This window comes from Neomonachus schauinslandi, chromosome 10 (assembly GCF_002201575.2).
Source record: "Neomonachus schauinslandi chromosome 10, ASM220157v2, whole genome shotgun sequence".
Lineage (NCBI taxonomy): Eukaryota > Metazoa > Chordata > Mammalia > Carnivora > Phocidae > Neomonachus > Neomonachus schauinslandi.
Window position 1 is genome coordinate 50,765,352 of NC_058412.1, and position 15,777 is coordinate 50,781,128.

The following is a 15,777-nucleotide window of genomic DNA, read 5'->3' on the forward strand; positions in this document are numbered from 1 at the left end:
TGGGGTGGGGGTGCTGCAAGCCAGAAGGATGGCAATCAGTTAAAGATTTAAAGGTAAGAGAAAGACTTACCTCAAAACCAGGAATATGGTGAATGGCCGGCTAGGGTGCAGAAAAAAGAGAGCTTCAGTCAGGTGCCTGTCACCCAAGGCCCCAGCATCCTGCTTTCTGCCCTGGCCAGGCAAACACATTTCCCACCATAAAATGACACTCATGGAATGTATCAGTGATCAGACAGTGCAGGGGTTTGCAGACTCTATTTCCTGGAAGCCTAGGGACTCTTCAGAGGAGGGTGGAGGTGGTGGGCGACTGCAAAGGGAAGCTGGGTTGGTGGTATGTGGTGCCCCCCTCCAGACACCTCACCCGGAGTAGCCCCATTTCTATCTGGCCTACCTATGGAGGTTCACACCACAGTAAGAGCAAGTTTGGAGAGATGGCTGTAAACCCAAATGCCCTATTTCAGAGCAGGGAAGTGGCTGGCCCTGGGTCACACAGCTAGTCCATGGCAGAGGCAGGACTAGAACAGAGGTCCTGCCTGTACCTGTCCGTGGAGATGCCCCCATCACACTTAAGCCCCCCCAAACCAGATCACAGAGGTCCAACTCCCAGAAACCACTTCAAGTTATGACCCAGGGAAAAATATAGCCAATGACCAGAAGGATTCAGGCATTCTAGCACAGTCCAGATTCCAACACTCTCCTTAATAGTGACAGCACATTGTGATTTGGGGTTCAGAAAAGATGGGCAAAGCCAACCCTCAGCAGGAGGCCTGACAGTGGGTGGCTGTTCAGTGTTCCCCACTGACTGCAGGCCCCCAGTCAGGGAAGAAGGATATATTGCAGTCCCCTCTCCTCCACTGGGGCATCCCCTCCCTGTGCCCCCCATTTTCCCCCACTATGGATGTACTCCCTGCCTAGGCCTCCTGGATCTGGATATGAACCAGCCTCACCTTCTCTCTCTGGATGAGCTCAAAAGAGGCCAGCAGCTCGCCTGCCGGCTGGCTGCCCCTAATCAGCGGGAACCAGGCCAGCCGGGGCATCCGTTCCAGACTGGGCTGACACATGCAGCGTCCCATAAACTCATCTGCACCCTAGACCGGGCATGGAGAAAGAAGAGTCAGCATTTCCCAGTCCAGGGCTCCAAGTGGCCTCAGAGCAATCACCAGAACTATATCTGGCCTCCTGAACTAGAAAGGGACTCAGGAGTCAGGGCAGCCCCCTGGGGCAGAATGCTGCACTCTGCCCCCTGCTTAGAAGAATATAGGGACAACATGCAAGTAACCTCCGACCACCATTGCTAGATTTGAATTCCCATCGTGGTCAAAAATCCCTCTGTATGTCTAACTAGCCTTCACCTTGATCGAATTTAATCAGGCTCTGAGCTTCTTTGAGACCACAGTGATAGCCCCCTAGCATTTCCCTAAACCCCCTCAGCACAGGAGGTGTTTGACATTTCCAAGGGTTTTGCGTCTCCTTTAAATCCCCCCACTTTCTAGCTGGGGAAACTGATCACTCATCAAATTCAATGAGTCTTGTTAAAATGATGTTTTGATCTTATCAATCATGCTCAGGCACCTTCCATGGCTCCCACTCCCTGGAGGATAGAGCCCACATCTCCTCTGGCATGGAAGGCCCCCCACTGGAGCCCGCTGGCCTCTCCTGCCCTGCCTCATTCTCTCCGCACAGCCCCTACTCCGTCAGCTGGCCTCTGCTGCCCTCTCAGCCCCTGGCCCTCACATGGGCCACTTCCCCCAGCCGCCCTGCCCTCTGCTCATCTCCGCCAGCCCCCACGGCCCTGCCCAAGTGTGGCCCCCTGTCGTGGCCCCCATGACCTCACTGGCCTGTGACTCCAGCCTTGTGATTAGCTTCCCCAAGGGGGCAGCAGCAGGACCGGGGTCTCAGCCAGATGGTGCTGCAGGCCTTCCAAGCCCTGGTGCGTCGCCCAAGGCCCTCATCTGGAGAGACCCGAGCAGAACTGGGAGGGACCAGTGTCTGCAGTCATGCCACTGCTGGGGACGTCCCCAAGGGCCACTCCAGAGTGGCCAGCACCTGCTGCATGAATGCCTACGCGGCAGGTAATAGTCCAGCATCAACCACTCAGTGTGGACAGCAGCATGGTGCTGGGAGAGGTCCCGGATGCCCCTCTGGCCCGGGTGTTGCCCCACTAGTTGCAGGTCATGGAGAGGTGGTGGGGAGGGGAGCCTGGGCAGCCAGGCCAGCAGGAGGAGCTCAAGGCAATGGGTGTTTGCCAACAGGTACAGAGTCATCTGACTATGTTAACAATGCACACAGCCTCTGCTCTCCCCCAGGACCCTAGAGCTCAACCACCCAGAAGAAGCCATGGCTCTTCTCCCCCTGGGATCCCTCTTAGACCCTGGCCTGCTGGAGAGAGACAGGGTCAGAGCAACACTTGCAAAAGAGGAGATGGGATGCTACTGGAAGAAAGACGGTGTGCTTGCCAGCCTCCTGCCCCCTCCCCCCAGTATTAGCACTTACACCTGCTCCCCTGCCCAGTCCCCTGGCCCAGCACATCCTGGTCCTCCTGCCTCCCTCTTCTTCCTGCCCCAAAGGTGCCAGGCCCTGTGCTCTTCCCCAGACAGTCCCAAATAGACTCTTGCTCCAGGTGCTCATTCCCCTCCCAGAGCCAAGGGAAGAGCTCTTAGGTGGGCCTCCCCAGCTCAGGCCTGCCATTGCCCACCGCCAGCTGGCCCCCTCCACCCGGTGGGACACCCTAAATAGCATCACCTTGCCCCACCCCCTGGTTACCACACCTTCCCAGGGCACCTGACATCCAGCCATGGCAACTCTTTCTGGAAACATCTTCCAAACCCTGTTCCTCCCCTTTTATCCACTGCCACCCCACCCAAACCAGGCCGGGCCCCTCTGCCAAACATCTGTCAGCCAACCCAGTCTCTGTCTTCTCTCTTCTTTTCAAAATGTTGCTCAACCCCCTCACTCCCTTCTCCCCTGGCCTTGTACTCCTTTCTCCTTCCCAGCCTGCCCTCTGCTCTCCTCAGTCTCCCCTTGCCCCATGCTGTGCTGGAACGCCCCTCTGCCTGGCCCTAACACCCCAATCGTGTTTCCTTCAGGGCCTGGGTCTTCCCCACAGCCTTCCCTCAAGTGCCAGCCCCGGGCTATCTCTCCCTCCTGGCCATCTAAAGCTGCGCTGTCCAGTACCTGAGGCAATTCACATATAAAGTTTAATTAATCAAGACTAAAAATGAAAAGGGAGTTTCTCGGTTGCGCTAGCCACTTTTCAGCTGCTCAACGGCCACCTGTGGTGAGTGGCTCCCATTCTGAACAGCACAGCCACGGAGCTTGGCCAGCACGACCGGAGGTTCTGCTGGACAGCTCTGGACGAGGGCCCTGCCTGTGCCGCCGCAGGGGCCCTCATCTGGAGAGACCCGAGCAGAACTGGGAGGGACCCCGCAGGGGTCTCTGCTCGGCGGGGCCTTCTCGGCTCCCACCTGCACGGGGAACACCAAGCGCTGGCCACTCCGCCCAGCACAGGAGCGCTCCATAACTGTGGAGTCGACGCAGCTCTCAGATGGGGAGAGAGGGCTCCTGGCCTGGGGCCTCAGAAGCAAGTTAGAGGCAGAGAAACCCTGACCCACAGCTCCATCCCCTCTCCCTGCTGCAAGCACAGCACACGTGTGAGCAATCCCTTTTTAATTGCTCTAGGATAGTTTTAAGGGCTCCGTAGCCTGTGGGGCCAGGGGAGAGGCCAGGCCCTCCTGTGGGGTCTCCTCCCCGTGGGGTCCTCCCCACCCCCCACGCCCCGGCTCCTGGAGGGCGTGGGCAGCGAGGGGCCGAGGGAGGAAGGCAGGCTGACTCACGTAGGTGTCATGGTCATACAGCTCCACCACAATGCTAGGTGGACACTCGGCGACGCTGGCCGGCTCCCCGAAGATCTCAATCTCATAGAAGATGAGCGTCTGGTCCCAGGTGGGGTTCAGAGTGTTCTTCACCACCGCCGTCTTCTGGCTCTGGTGCAGGAAGGACACTATGGCGTAGGGGTCTGGGGGGGCCAGGCACAGGGAAGGGGCGGGCAGGACACAGCACAGACCGTGAGAGTTGTCTGCTCAAGAGTCCTGTGGGCCACAGAGCTGGAGCAGAGCCGTGGCTCCTGCCCTGGAGCAACAATCTACAGGTCAGAGCCCATTTCCCCAGTGCCCCCTACCCCCACACCCAGCCCCAGCCCTCTCTAAGGCCAGCTGGTGGGCCACAGTGGAGAAATGGAGCCGAGGCCCAGGAGAGCGGGCTCTGGGCCACTTCCTAGGCTGGCCACCGGGGGCCAGGTCCTGCTAGACGAAGTGGATGCCCAGATGGTGCGTTCCTTCATTCACCCAGCAAGCATTAATTGAGTGCCTTCTGCATGCCAGGCCAAGAGCTAGGTGCTAGGGGCTGAGAATACAATTGGAGCAACACCCTAGTCCACACAAGCAACCATAAAACTACAATTGGGATCAGCGCTTTGAAGAGTGACTCTAAGTCGCAGTGGCGTGTGAGAGAGGGGGGTCTATCTTCCTAGAGGAAGGGTGAGTACAGCAGCTGTGCGCTCAGACTGGGGTGCCTAGGCCTGCCTTTCAGCAAGCCCACGCCGGCAGCCACACGGACAACAAACAGCCTGGAGGGAGCAGGACAACAAACAGCCTGGAGGGAGCAGGACCAGTTCCGAGGCCTCTCCAGGGATTCAGGTGGAGATGGTGGTGCTTGGATGGGCGAGCGCACCAGAGGGAAGCCCATGGACTCCAGAGCTGTTCAGCAGTGGGTCATGTGACAGGATCCCTAAGATCCCTACAGCTCCCTGCTGCCCCAAACCGTTGTGAAGCCTGCCTGCCCCAGCCACGCCTGGAGGGGGGGAGAAGCCCTCCCACTAGTCATTCCCCCTGCCTGCTCCCAAAGGGAAGTTAGTGTCACTAGAGGAGATTCGACGGCCATGGCTCTCAAATGTGAGCATGCAGCCGAATCACCTAGAAGGCTTTACCCAGACTGCTGGGCTCCACCCCCAGAGACGTGTTCATCAGGTCTGGGATGGGGCCTGAGAATTTGCATTTCTAACAAGTTCCCAGGTGGCACAGGTGCGGTCCTCCAGGGCCACACTTGGGGAACCAGTGCAGGAGAAAGGCCTATGGAACCGAGTGCACGTAATCTGGGACAGGGGCAAAGGGCTTGGAGGAGGGGCTCCTCCAACTTCTCCCACGAGGATATCAGAGCCGAGCAGGGTCCAGTTTGCTGCCATTTTGTAAGACTCACAGTGCCAGATGCTGAAGGACAAGCAAGTCCAGAGATGCAGGAACCTGGCAGCTGGATGCTAGATGTCTGGGAGGGCTGAGCCCAGCTGCCCTCACATGTACTCTCCACCCTTGGCCCCCGCTCCAGCCTGCAGCACCCTGCCTCCTCGAGCCTCCCAGTTTAGCCCCAGCTGTGTGACCCTAGGCCCTAGACCCGCAGTGCTAGAGGTCCGGTGCTGGGATGTCCAACTGTAATCCTGGGACTGGGATGGGGAGACAGCAGTTCCTCACAAAGGGAGGGCAGCGGGATGGTTCCTTGGCCTAAAGGAGACCAAATGGCACACTATGGCCATTGTACAGGAGGTGGCAGAGAGTGACCCTAGAAGAGGCGGGAAGGTTGGGGAGGACTCCCAGCAAGAGATGGGGGGAGTAGGGTCCAAGATTCTGATTGTTGGCCAATGGCTAATTTTAAGGGTGGGGGAGATCTAAGCTAGGAGGCAGATGCCATGGACACTCAGTGGCTGAATAATGTTGGGTTTGGCTAACAGGAGGTAGCCGCCAGCATGGAACCAGCCTTCGGGCACAAAAGCCACAGTAGAGTCAATCCTGGAGGGCTTCCTGAAGGAATCTGGTTTTGAACCTGATTTGGGGGGTAGAAGAGGGCAGTGCAAGGCCCTTGACAGGGAAAGGGGCAGAGGAGACATGCCCACCCGTCTTGCCACCCCCACCTGGTGGAAACCTCCCTGACACGGGGCTCCCCCTTCCATGCACCAGCCCTGGTAGGGCTGGCCCCAAGCACTTCCCCTCCTGCCCCTGGCAGGGCCCAACGGCGTCTGTGCATTTAATGAAACCGTCTGGCTGTGATACCATCAGCTCCAAGCTCGGCAGAGAACCTCTCCCTGGTTCCAGTAAGGGAAAGAGGGCGCGTTCCGATAAATAAAACCATATTAGAGAGCCGGCGAAAAAGCCCCTTTTGTTCCAACCCCCCATGCTTCCCAACGCTTTGTTTTTATAAGCGCAAGGGCCCCAGACCGAGCGCGTTTACACAAAGATCACAATTGCACATTGTAGCGGCCGTGAACGCTGTATTGGTGTTGGCAGCACCCCCCACGCTGCCCCCACCCCAAGCCGACTCCTTCCAGCAGCCCCAGCAGCCCAAGCAATGAGCTCAGCGCTGGGGGAACGGGGAGGGGGTGGCTTTCAAACAAAAATCACCCAGACCCACACACGCGCCCCGCCCGCCCATGGGAGGAAAAAACACACAACAAAGGCATTGTAAAGAGCAGGCCTGGAGGCCTAGGGCCTCAGACACTGGGCTACTGTGTGCTGGGGCCCGGCTTCTCCCCCCACAGGGCCCAGCCCCTCCAAAAAAAAGAAACAAGGGGGGCGGGGGTGTTGCTGAAGCAAGGTGGTCAGATGAGGGAAAGCCAGACAGACGCACAGACACATCCCTCTTCCAGGAAAGCCCAGAGGAGAGAGCAGCAGATCCCAAGGAGAGGTGGAGGGGAACGTAAGGGGCTGGTTCTTCTCTGTCCACTCCAGCCTAGCACTCTTCCCAGGGCCACTCCCATAGAAGAGGGGCGGCATTGGCCTTTGAGCCTCACCCACCAAGCCACACAGAGCTGAAGGGGAAAGTGGCTGGACTGGAGCTCTCTGAGAACCATTAGCGCCCTAGGCAGCTCCAGCTGTGAACACACGTGGTTCTATGGGATGCCATCACCTCGAGAGGCCCCAGGCAGGTGGTTCTTTTGCTGGACCTGAGCTCTACTGCTCAGACCTTCCTAGAGTTTTCCTAGACCTTAACAATACACTAAGCCCTCCTCCTAGGCCCTCCCACCTTCCCAGCTCAGACCACCGGGATAGGAGACAGGGCAGGCAGCATCATCCCACTCATCAGAAGAAAGAGCTGTGCCCCATGAAGACAAAGTTACTAGCCCATGCTCACATGTGACCAGGACTAGACCCCCTGACTCCCAGTCTAGTGCTCTGTCCACCATGCCATGCTCTTTGGGAAAGAACCCTTAAGAGAGAGGGGAGTAGTGCAAATGAAAACTATAATATAGCAATTTTTCCTATTAAATTAAGAAAAATTGTTTGGAATTATAAAACCCAGTGTTGGCAAATATTTGATGAAATAGGTACTCTCCTTTATTGCTGGAAGCAATTCAGGAAAGCAACTGGGCAGTATGCCCTAAAAAAACATAAAAATGTTTATACCTTGCTTCCTATATTCCTGGGAATCATCCAAATTAGCCAAAAAGCTATATGTACAGAGATGTTCACTCCAGCATTATTTGTAATCCAGCATTCATTCACTCTGTAATTATTGACTGACCAGCACGTGATGGGTAAGCACAGTACTAGGGATATGAAAATGAAGAAGACACAATCTAGGCTCTCAAGATCATGACCACTGGTTGGAAATGGTAACTATAGGGCAGTTATAATCCAAGGTGATGGGCAACTTACTCAGGGAATGAATACGGTGCTAGGGGCGGGGGATACCCCACAGAGCCTGGCGATATCAAGTCAGTCATCCCAAAGGGGGTCTCCTACCCTGAGTCTCCAGAATAAGGAGTAACCAAGGCACACCAAGGGAAAGGGGGCATGCTAGACATCTAGCACGGCATGCACGAAGACACCAAAGAGCATGGGCTTTTGGGAAACAGCAAGTAGTTGGTCTGGCTGAAGGGAAGAAGGGAGCGCCCAGGGCAGTGGGGATGAAAGAGGGAGGAGGAGATAGGGCAGCTCACAAAGGTCCCAGATCCGAGCTGAGCAATCTGGACTGAATCCTACAGATCAGTGTTTCCCAAAATGTGTGCTTCGTAAACGTGAGTTCTCTGGGGAGCTAGTGAGTGCTTAAACAAGTCAAACAGGCTCCTTTCCTGCAGCCATCCCAAAGCCTCTCAATGCCACTGTGCATTGTAAATCTGGAAGCGTGCAGTGTTCCCCAGTCTCCCTTGCTCAGGAACCCTGTTTAAGTGGAGCATTTCACAAGCCTCCAATGCACTTTGGAAAACAGCTCCATGAGCTCAACGGGAGAATTCCCCCAGCCAGAGCCAACCTTAACAGAAAGCCATGCTTCAAGAGGGAGTGGGCCACAACTGGAGTCCAGACATAGTAAGCCCCAAAGCAAGAGTTCCCCAGCTCCACCCAAGACAGAGTCTGGATCGGGGTGAAAACTAAAGCACTCTCCCCACCGAGGTGACCTCACTGTGGCCTGCCCTGGAGTAACACCTCTCAGGACCACCTTCCTGGCACACATCTTTGATCTCCCAGGAACCATGAAGCCAACGAAGAGGGCACAGGACCTTCTGCTGTCTTAACAGATACCCCACTCTGGTAAATTAGTAACTTGGCATCTAGTCTACTTACCGCCTCTCATTTACTCGGTTAACCAAGGCAGGCCCCCTCAGCCCACTGACCTGTGAGACCCTCCAAGAGGAGTTTCTGACTCCCCCAGGCTAAGGGCCGTCTTCTGATACGTAGCGACCTCACAACAGAGCTGCCCATGGGTTGTCCGTCTTAATGGGAGCTCTGTAAGCAGAGCCTGTGTTTCCCTCAAACCACAGCTCTGGCTCCCAGCTAGAGGAGGGAGCAAAGCAGAATGCCCTGGGGAACAGCTTGGCAAAGCAGACAGGTTCCTTCCTGATTTCCTTTAAGAAATATCAGTCTCCAATAAAGAGCAGCTCAGCTCAGACTGTGGTTTGAGGAATCGATGCTGCCCATTAGATACAGTGTGGAGGACATACAGTGATTTCTAAGTCCTCCAGCATCATATCTTTTCCATTCAAATGGAATTCAGTGCATACTATGGATGCTCACCGAGTAGGGGCAACCCCAACCCAGTATCAAAGAGAAGTCATTTGAATTAAGCATCAATTTACATTTCTTAATGCCTAATTGCTACCCAGGCCACGCAGCCTCACAACCACAAGCCACACACATCCTTCCAGTGTCTGGAGAATTGAGGCTGGCTATATATTCAAACCCCACCTGAGGCAGAGCCCTCAGGCAGCCTGGACAGAACATCTCCACAAGCCTCCCTTTCCTGCCTGAGTTTAATATTATTCAACAAGTGTTTCCTAGGCAGGTCTTGTATGTCCCATCCCCCCCCCAAACCCTTGGCCAGAGAGAAGGAAGCAGACATGGCCCCAGCCTTTGGGCAGCCCCAAGACCCACCCCTCAGGGGACAAGTGAGGAGCGCAGCTCGGGGCCATGGGAGCCCACCGCTGCAGGAAAGGCCCAGAGCACCACAGGTCAGAGTCAAAGGAGCACCTTCTGGAAGAGAGCCCTCCCTGCCCCAGACACTCAGCAGTCAGGCTGGAGGATGATCCCAGCAACAGATGCTGTGCTAGACCCTCCCCTGGCCCCAGACATTCCAGATTCACACATGAGTTTCCTCTGAGAAGTGCCAGCCGGTGGCCACGCACAGACTCCGGCCGCCAGCCACCCCAGGGTCAGTGCCAGCGGAGAAATTGCTTTGGTTTAGGGTTTGGGAGTGAAAATAAACACTCTGGGTTTTATAGGTTCACCCATGTTGGCAGCTGGTCAATCAGGCCTTTCATTCAGAAGCCAGTGGCCTCTGAGGAAGCCCTGGGCAGTGCCCTCAAAGCTCAAGGGATGTTTATCTGGGGGAGGGGGTGGGGCTGGGATGGAAAGTGTGACATCTCCCGCAGGCCAGCACCAGGCTGACCCTGCCTGTGGTCCCCGGGGGTGCGTGCCGCCTCCCAGCACGGGTTCCTTGGGACAAGGGGCTCCCTCCCTGCAGCGTCCTCAGCCAGCCCAGCCCAAGGAGGACAAAGGCCCCCCACTCCTCGCCACGTGCCCACACAAGCCCGCCGCCTGCACCCCTACCTCTCACGCCCCACCAAGGAAGAAGCAAGGCTGTGGATGATGAGTCCACCTCTTGTCTCTCGGCATACATTCCAATGGCCAGCAAGCATTCTGACAGGTTCCCAGCAAGGGCTAGGTGCACATATCCACCCCTGGCCCACCAATCCCTGCATGTGGGTTTTGCATATGCTTTTCAGAGGGTGCGTCAGGACCCGGGACCCAAAGCACAGAAGAGAAATTGCTCCATCTACCATGTGCCTGGCTGCCCAGGGCTGGAAAACAGGTCACTGAGAGGAGAGAATGTGGGGGAAACACAGCTGCTGGGCGTGAGGCATGAGGGTGGTCCCCCACGTTGGGGAGGAGCAGGGCCCGGAGGAGGACAGGCAGGTGGCTATGAGCTACAGTGCCATCCTAGGAACAGAAGGTCACTGTCACAGAAGAATTCACTTCTACTCAAGTAAGTAGAAAGCACTTGGAGGGTGGTATGTCACTTGTCAGCTACTGGACCTCAAGCAATTTAGTTAAGCTATCTGCGTCTCCGTCTCCTCACCTGTAAAATGGGGACGTGAAACTCCTACCTCACAGGAGAGATATGAGGGTCACATGCACCAAGGCCAGTAAAATGCCCGGGCTCACAGTGAGAACTCAGTCAGTGTTCGTTCTTTAGACCAAGTGCAAGTTCAAGGACAAGACAAAGCCCCTTCCTGGAGGAGCTCACAGTCATAGTGGGAAAGACAGACAGCAATTGATCTGCGCAGGGGTCAGGGCTCTGAGAGAGGTGTTGGTGGGGCGCTGGCCAAGTGTCAAGGAAGGACCAACCATCTGGGCTTGGGGCGGAGTCAGAGCATCTGGGCTGGGTCTTAAAGAATGAGTAGGAGTTTGCTGGGTTAAAAGTAGGGAGGGAATGCATTCTAGGCAGAGAAAACACTGAGCACAAAGGCCAGGAAGAGCTCCACAAACATTGACAAAAGTAGGTGAGGCCAGAACTAATGGTTAGAGGTGAACTAGGGAAAGATGCACCTGGCAAGGTCCACGGGGGGTCCGATCCACAAAGGAGCCGTCTGCCAGGCTGAGAGCTGGGGATTTCTCTCCCAGGGTCTACTTTGGAAATCAGAGTAGTGACATGACCAGATGTCTCTGAGGCAGTACGGAAGGTGAGGGGGGCCAGGACATGAGAAGGGGTGAGGCCAGTTCTCGGGAACATCTCCAAGAGAGATTCAGAAGCCAGAATCCACAGGACTGGATGACTGATGGTTTCCAAACTGAGAGACAATAGACATGTGCTAATGAGACGCCAGGACCAAGGTAGGCAAGGAGAGGAGGGCTGGATCGGGGGAGGGAGGCACAACGAGTTCCGTTTGGACGGAGAACTGAGGAGCCAGTGAGGCATCCAGGGGGAGATGCCTAAGACGTGGCTGGACTCAAGGGGCTCCCATGAACTAAAGGCCTGGAAGCTTCTCTGATATGGGTGGTCCATGGAGCCAGGGAAGGTGAGGGCACCCCAGTGCCCGGAGAAGGGGACACAGACAGACCGTCAGGACCATCAGACTTAGAGGGCTGGGGACCCCTGAGTTGGAGCAGGTAGAGCTGCAGCAGGAGGCTGCAGGAGACCCCAGAGAGAGAAGCATCCTGGGGGTCAAGGCCAGAGGGGCTTTCAGGAGATGACGGTCAACAAAGCCAGACCCTGCAGAAGGGTCAAGCAGGCCACCTGAGAACCAGAAAGCACAGTGACCCTGGCAACGCCAGCCACCTCCACAAATCCCACAAACACAGCCACAGCTCCCACGCACAGGAGAAGCCTGGGCCACGTTCCCGAAGGCCTGTTGGCTCAGCAACGAGCTCTCAATCCCTGGTCCCTGAATCCCCTCCCACCTACCAGAAAAAGAGTCCTTGTCCATCGAGGGCAGGTCCCGAGCCTGGTACATATAGCAGCGTAGGTGGTAACGGTTCCCATCTGCACCAAGGAAGAAACAGAGATGCCAAGTGAGGGGCTCGGGGTGGCTAAGAGCTGCAGCTGGGCCGAGGGGAGAATCAACCCTAGGGAGGGCAATAGATGAAGGGTCTGAGCCATAGAAAAGGCACATGTCACACTTTGCGGGAGTGAGCCGCTCACAGGATCAGAACAGACCACAGCTCAAAGGTAGACACCTGAGTGTCGTGTCCTTGGGCCTGGTGAGAGCTGGGGAGAAGGGGATGGAGGAGAAGCCAAATAAATGATGGGGGCAGCCAGAATGCACAGGGCCTTGAACGCCTGATCAGAAGCAGAGAGTTGATGCACACACCTCACGTAGATGGATGTGCGCATGTGCACACAAATGCACGTGCGCACATACATACCCCCACAAAAGACGCTGACCCACCACAAAGCACGTAGACTCAATTCTCCCTAGCCCCCCATAGACACCTGACCATATAACCCCATACAAACAAGCATAAGGTTATACACCCGTCCACATCACCCTTATAGACACCTCCAAGCGTCACTTACAATCAAAGATGCAGGAAATCGTGGGTCTGTTCACGCCAAAGTTCAAGGTGGACACGGACATGGAATCTTCACTCCTGTCATCTACCACGCCGCCCTAGAGACACAGAGCTGGTCATGACCAATCCTGACCTCAGAGCCGGGGGTGGGGGGCGCCAGGGAGACGGGCGCAGAGAGTTAGGTGCCCGGGTCAGGAGACCTCTAGACAACACTCCTCGGCTGCTGAAAGCTGGGCCATCAGCCTCTAATTTTACTCTAGTGTGGCCCATCCCCCTACAGCATCCCCAGACTCCACTGTCAAGTCCACAGGGAAATTGTTCTCCCTCTCTCATGGAGACCAGACACACCAGAATGGAATTCTGAGTGATTCTGGTCCAAGAGGTTAGAGCCTGATAGAAGGAAGGATTCTAGGGGAGAGAATCCAATGCGGATTTTCCTGCTGGGATGAGTTAAGAGAAGCCAAATCTGGAGGCCCCAGGCCACCAACTCTGTCCACGCCCTGCGTATCTGGACACTGGGTCCTAGCTCTGGGAAAAGCTACACTGTATCATCACCACCTCTCATCAGCCCCCACTGAGCTGAGGGTGGAAGAGGGTGCAGGCTGTGGCCAGGACAGGGACAGAAGCAAGAGGCAAGGCAGGTGTGCCCTCAGGCTCAGAAGCCAGTCTGTCAGTGTACTGCTCATCAAACTAGCCAGTAAGTCCCCTCACTTTGTCTTCATTCGCACTGGGTTCTAACCGCTGGGCCATACTCCAGCTTCCTTGGGCCAGATGCCTACCTCCCAGGTGTATCCAGCGCCACCTCTGCCCCTCATTGGCGTCCTGCATGGTTTGGGGAGGCTCAGGGACCCAGCAGGGATCAAGGCCCCCACAAGAATAGGAAATGTGATGGTTACTTCACAGCCCAGCCTCCAGACTTGGCTTTCTTGGCAAGCCCACCAACATGCTATGGCCCAGAGCCCAGCAGAGGGACTGGGAGAGGTGGGCAGTGTTCCCATCCTGTCCATTCCCTCTGCAGCCAGTCTGAGAGATTTCTCCAAGTCCCTAGCCTCTCTCTCCCTGACTGTCACCTGCCCCACCCCCTTGCCCAGTTCCTGTTCCCAACACACAAGCACACACACCCTTGTATGTGAATGGAAACTCTGGCCTCACCACCAATGGCCTGTTCATCTGGCCCGGGCCCACCCAGAGTGGTCACTTGCCAGGACTTTCCACCCTGCCACCTGGCCACAACCATCTCCCAGGAATCTCAACCTCTCCTACAGGCCTAGTGCCTCCAAATAGAAGACGCATGGCCACTTCCGCATCCTCCTCTCCCAGCCACGCCCACCCTCAGGGCCCAGTCCCAGATCCCTCATCAGAGAAGCCTCCCTGGGTGCCTGCCTTCCCACTGTTGATCTGCCCACACCCAGAGCCAGAACCAGCATCACTACCCAGAGCCCAAATCCTTTGCTGGCCCTCAATACCTGAGGGGTCCTGATCAGACCTCAGGTGACCTGCGCCATTTTCCCATTCAACACCAGGGCTTCCCTCCCACAAACCCAGCCCTCAGCTTTAGGCAGGCCATGCTCCTCGAAGCTGGCCAAGACTCACACCTGCTCCATCACAAGCTCTTGCTGTTCCCTAGTCAGAAGTGCCATTGATCATCCCAATCCCCCCCCATCTTCAGGGTATCTTAGGACACCCAGGGAAAGCCTGCCCTGGTCACTCTGGGTTAACATAGAAATGCATCCTAAAGGTGGGCCAGCTCTTCCTCTGCTCCATTCCTGCAAAAGGGCTCATAAAACACGCATGCAGGAAAGATGTGTTTATCTGCTCTTCCAGCAGTCTAACCAAGGTCCAGCTTCAACCAGGTAGTCTCTGGCTCCCACCACAGGACACCCCCACAGGGACCCCCTTCCTCTGACAACAACTTCAACACAAGCTCTAGAACCAGACTGCTGGGGCTCCAATTCTGGTCCTGCCATTTATTGGCTGTGTGACTTTGGGCAGCTTGCTTAACCTCTCTGAACCAGTCTCTGTAAATTTGGAATAATTCTACAGTATCTATCTCAGAGAGTTGCTATGATTGTTAAGGAGATACATTACATGTTGTTCTTAGCACACCCCCTGGCACATAATAAATGCTCAATAAATGTTTGCTAGTAATGATCTTAATGAGAGAAATAAGGCACAGGTGGGGCAGGGGCAGGGTAGGTCATAAACTATAAAGCTTGCAATTATTCTCAGGGGTGGTATTCATATACCTCATATTTGTTCAAAATTATTCCAGAAGCTGGAAAAGTGGACATTTCAGGAGCCACAGCCCTGGGCAGAAATCAAAAGCAATCAATCAAGCAATCAGTCTCTCAACACACACACACACACACACACATACACAGACACACACACACGGGAAAGCAGGATAAGAGGGGTGCCATACTATAGACAGGGAAAGACCCAAAAGCCACCACACCTGAGCTGTCTCCTGAGCAGGTGTGGACCCTGGGCATCCTGGGTTCCCCCCAGAAAAGGCATTTGGCCCGGCCATGCTACACTGGCATCCCGCCAGAACATGCACCACGTCCAGCAGCTCACGGCTCCCAGTTTCAGGATCTGCAAGGCCGCACATAGGGCTGGACCTGGGGGGCCCAGCAGGCCACCCCAGGCGTGAGGTGTAGGACGCCAAGGAAAGCAGATCAGAACACTGGAAACAGGGCTTGGTCAGTCCTCCATGCAACAACCCGTAGCACGTGCAGCCCAGTGCACCTTGGTTGGGGGGGAGGGGGTCCAGCCGGAGGCAGGGCGGAAGGCCTAGGACCCTGTGGCCCCTCCACCTCAGCTGACAACACACTCATGCCCCCATGAGTCAGGCGCTAAGGTGAGTGAAGGGAAGGAAGCTGCGCCCCATAATGCCTTTGCCCCCTCCCAGTACCTGCAGGGACCTCCGTGCTCGCTGCTGGCTGCCAGTGCACATTCCCACTCACCTCACACCTCCTCCAGATGGCCTCCCCTAGCCGCCTCCCAGAAGCACCACTCCCACCAAAACGCCTCTGTCTGGGGCTTTGGCAGCAATTTCTGGGTCTCTGTCCAAGGGCAGTCTGCCCTCCTGTGATCAGAAAAGGTGTCCCCCTCCCTGGGATTTCCACGAAGGCAGGCGCCAGGTATCTGAGGCCTAGCTCAGTGCTTGGCCCACAGCAGGCTCTGGCCCTGAGAAATAATGTCCTTCCGAGGGAGGAACCAGTGT

General features: G+C 56.0%; 1 protein-coding gene across 14 annotated transcripts in view; it reads right to left on the minus strand.

The window, feature by feature from the left end:
• Window positions 1–15,777, minus strand: part of DYSF (dysferlin) — a 203,115-nt gene that overhangs the window by 73,699 nt on the left and 113,639 nt on the right. For all 14 annotated transcript variants that reach the window (XM_021699074.1, XM_021699070.1, XM_021699072.1 and 11 more), the window contains 5 exons: window positions 12,556–12,649; window positions 11,944–12,021; window positions 3,834–4,015; window positions 948–1,088; window positions 71–100 (listed from right to left, as the gene is read on the minus strand). In XM_021699074.1, coding sequence (XP_021554749.1) covers window positions 71–100; window positions 948–1,088; window positions 3,834–4,015; window positions 11,944–12,021; window positions 12,556–12,649 — 525 coding nt within the window. The remainder of the gene's footprint in view (window positions 1–70; window positions 101–947; window positions 1,089–3,833; window positions 4,016–11,943; window positions 12,022–12,555; window positions 12,650–15,777) is intronic.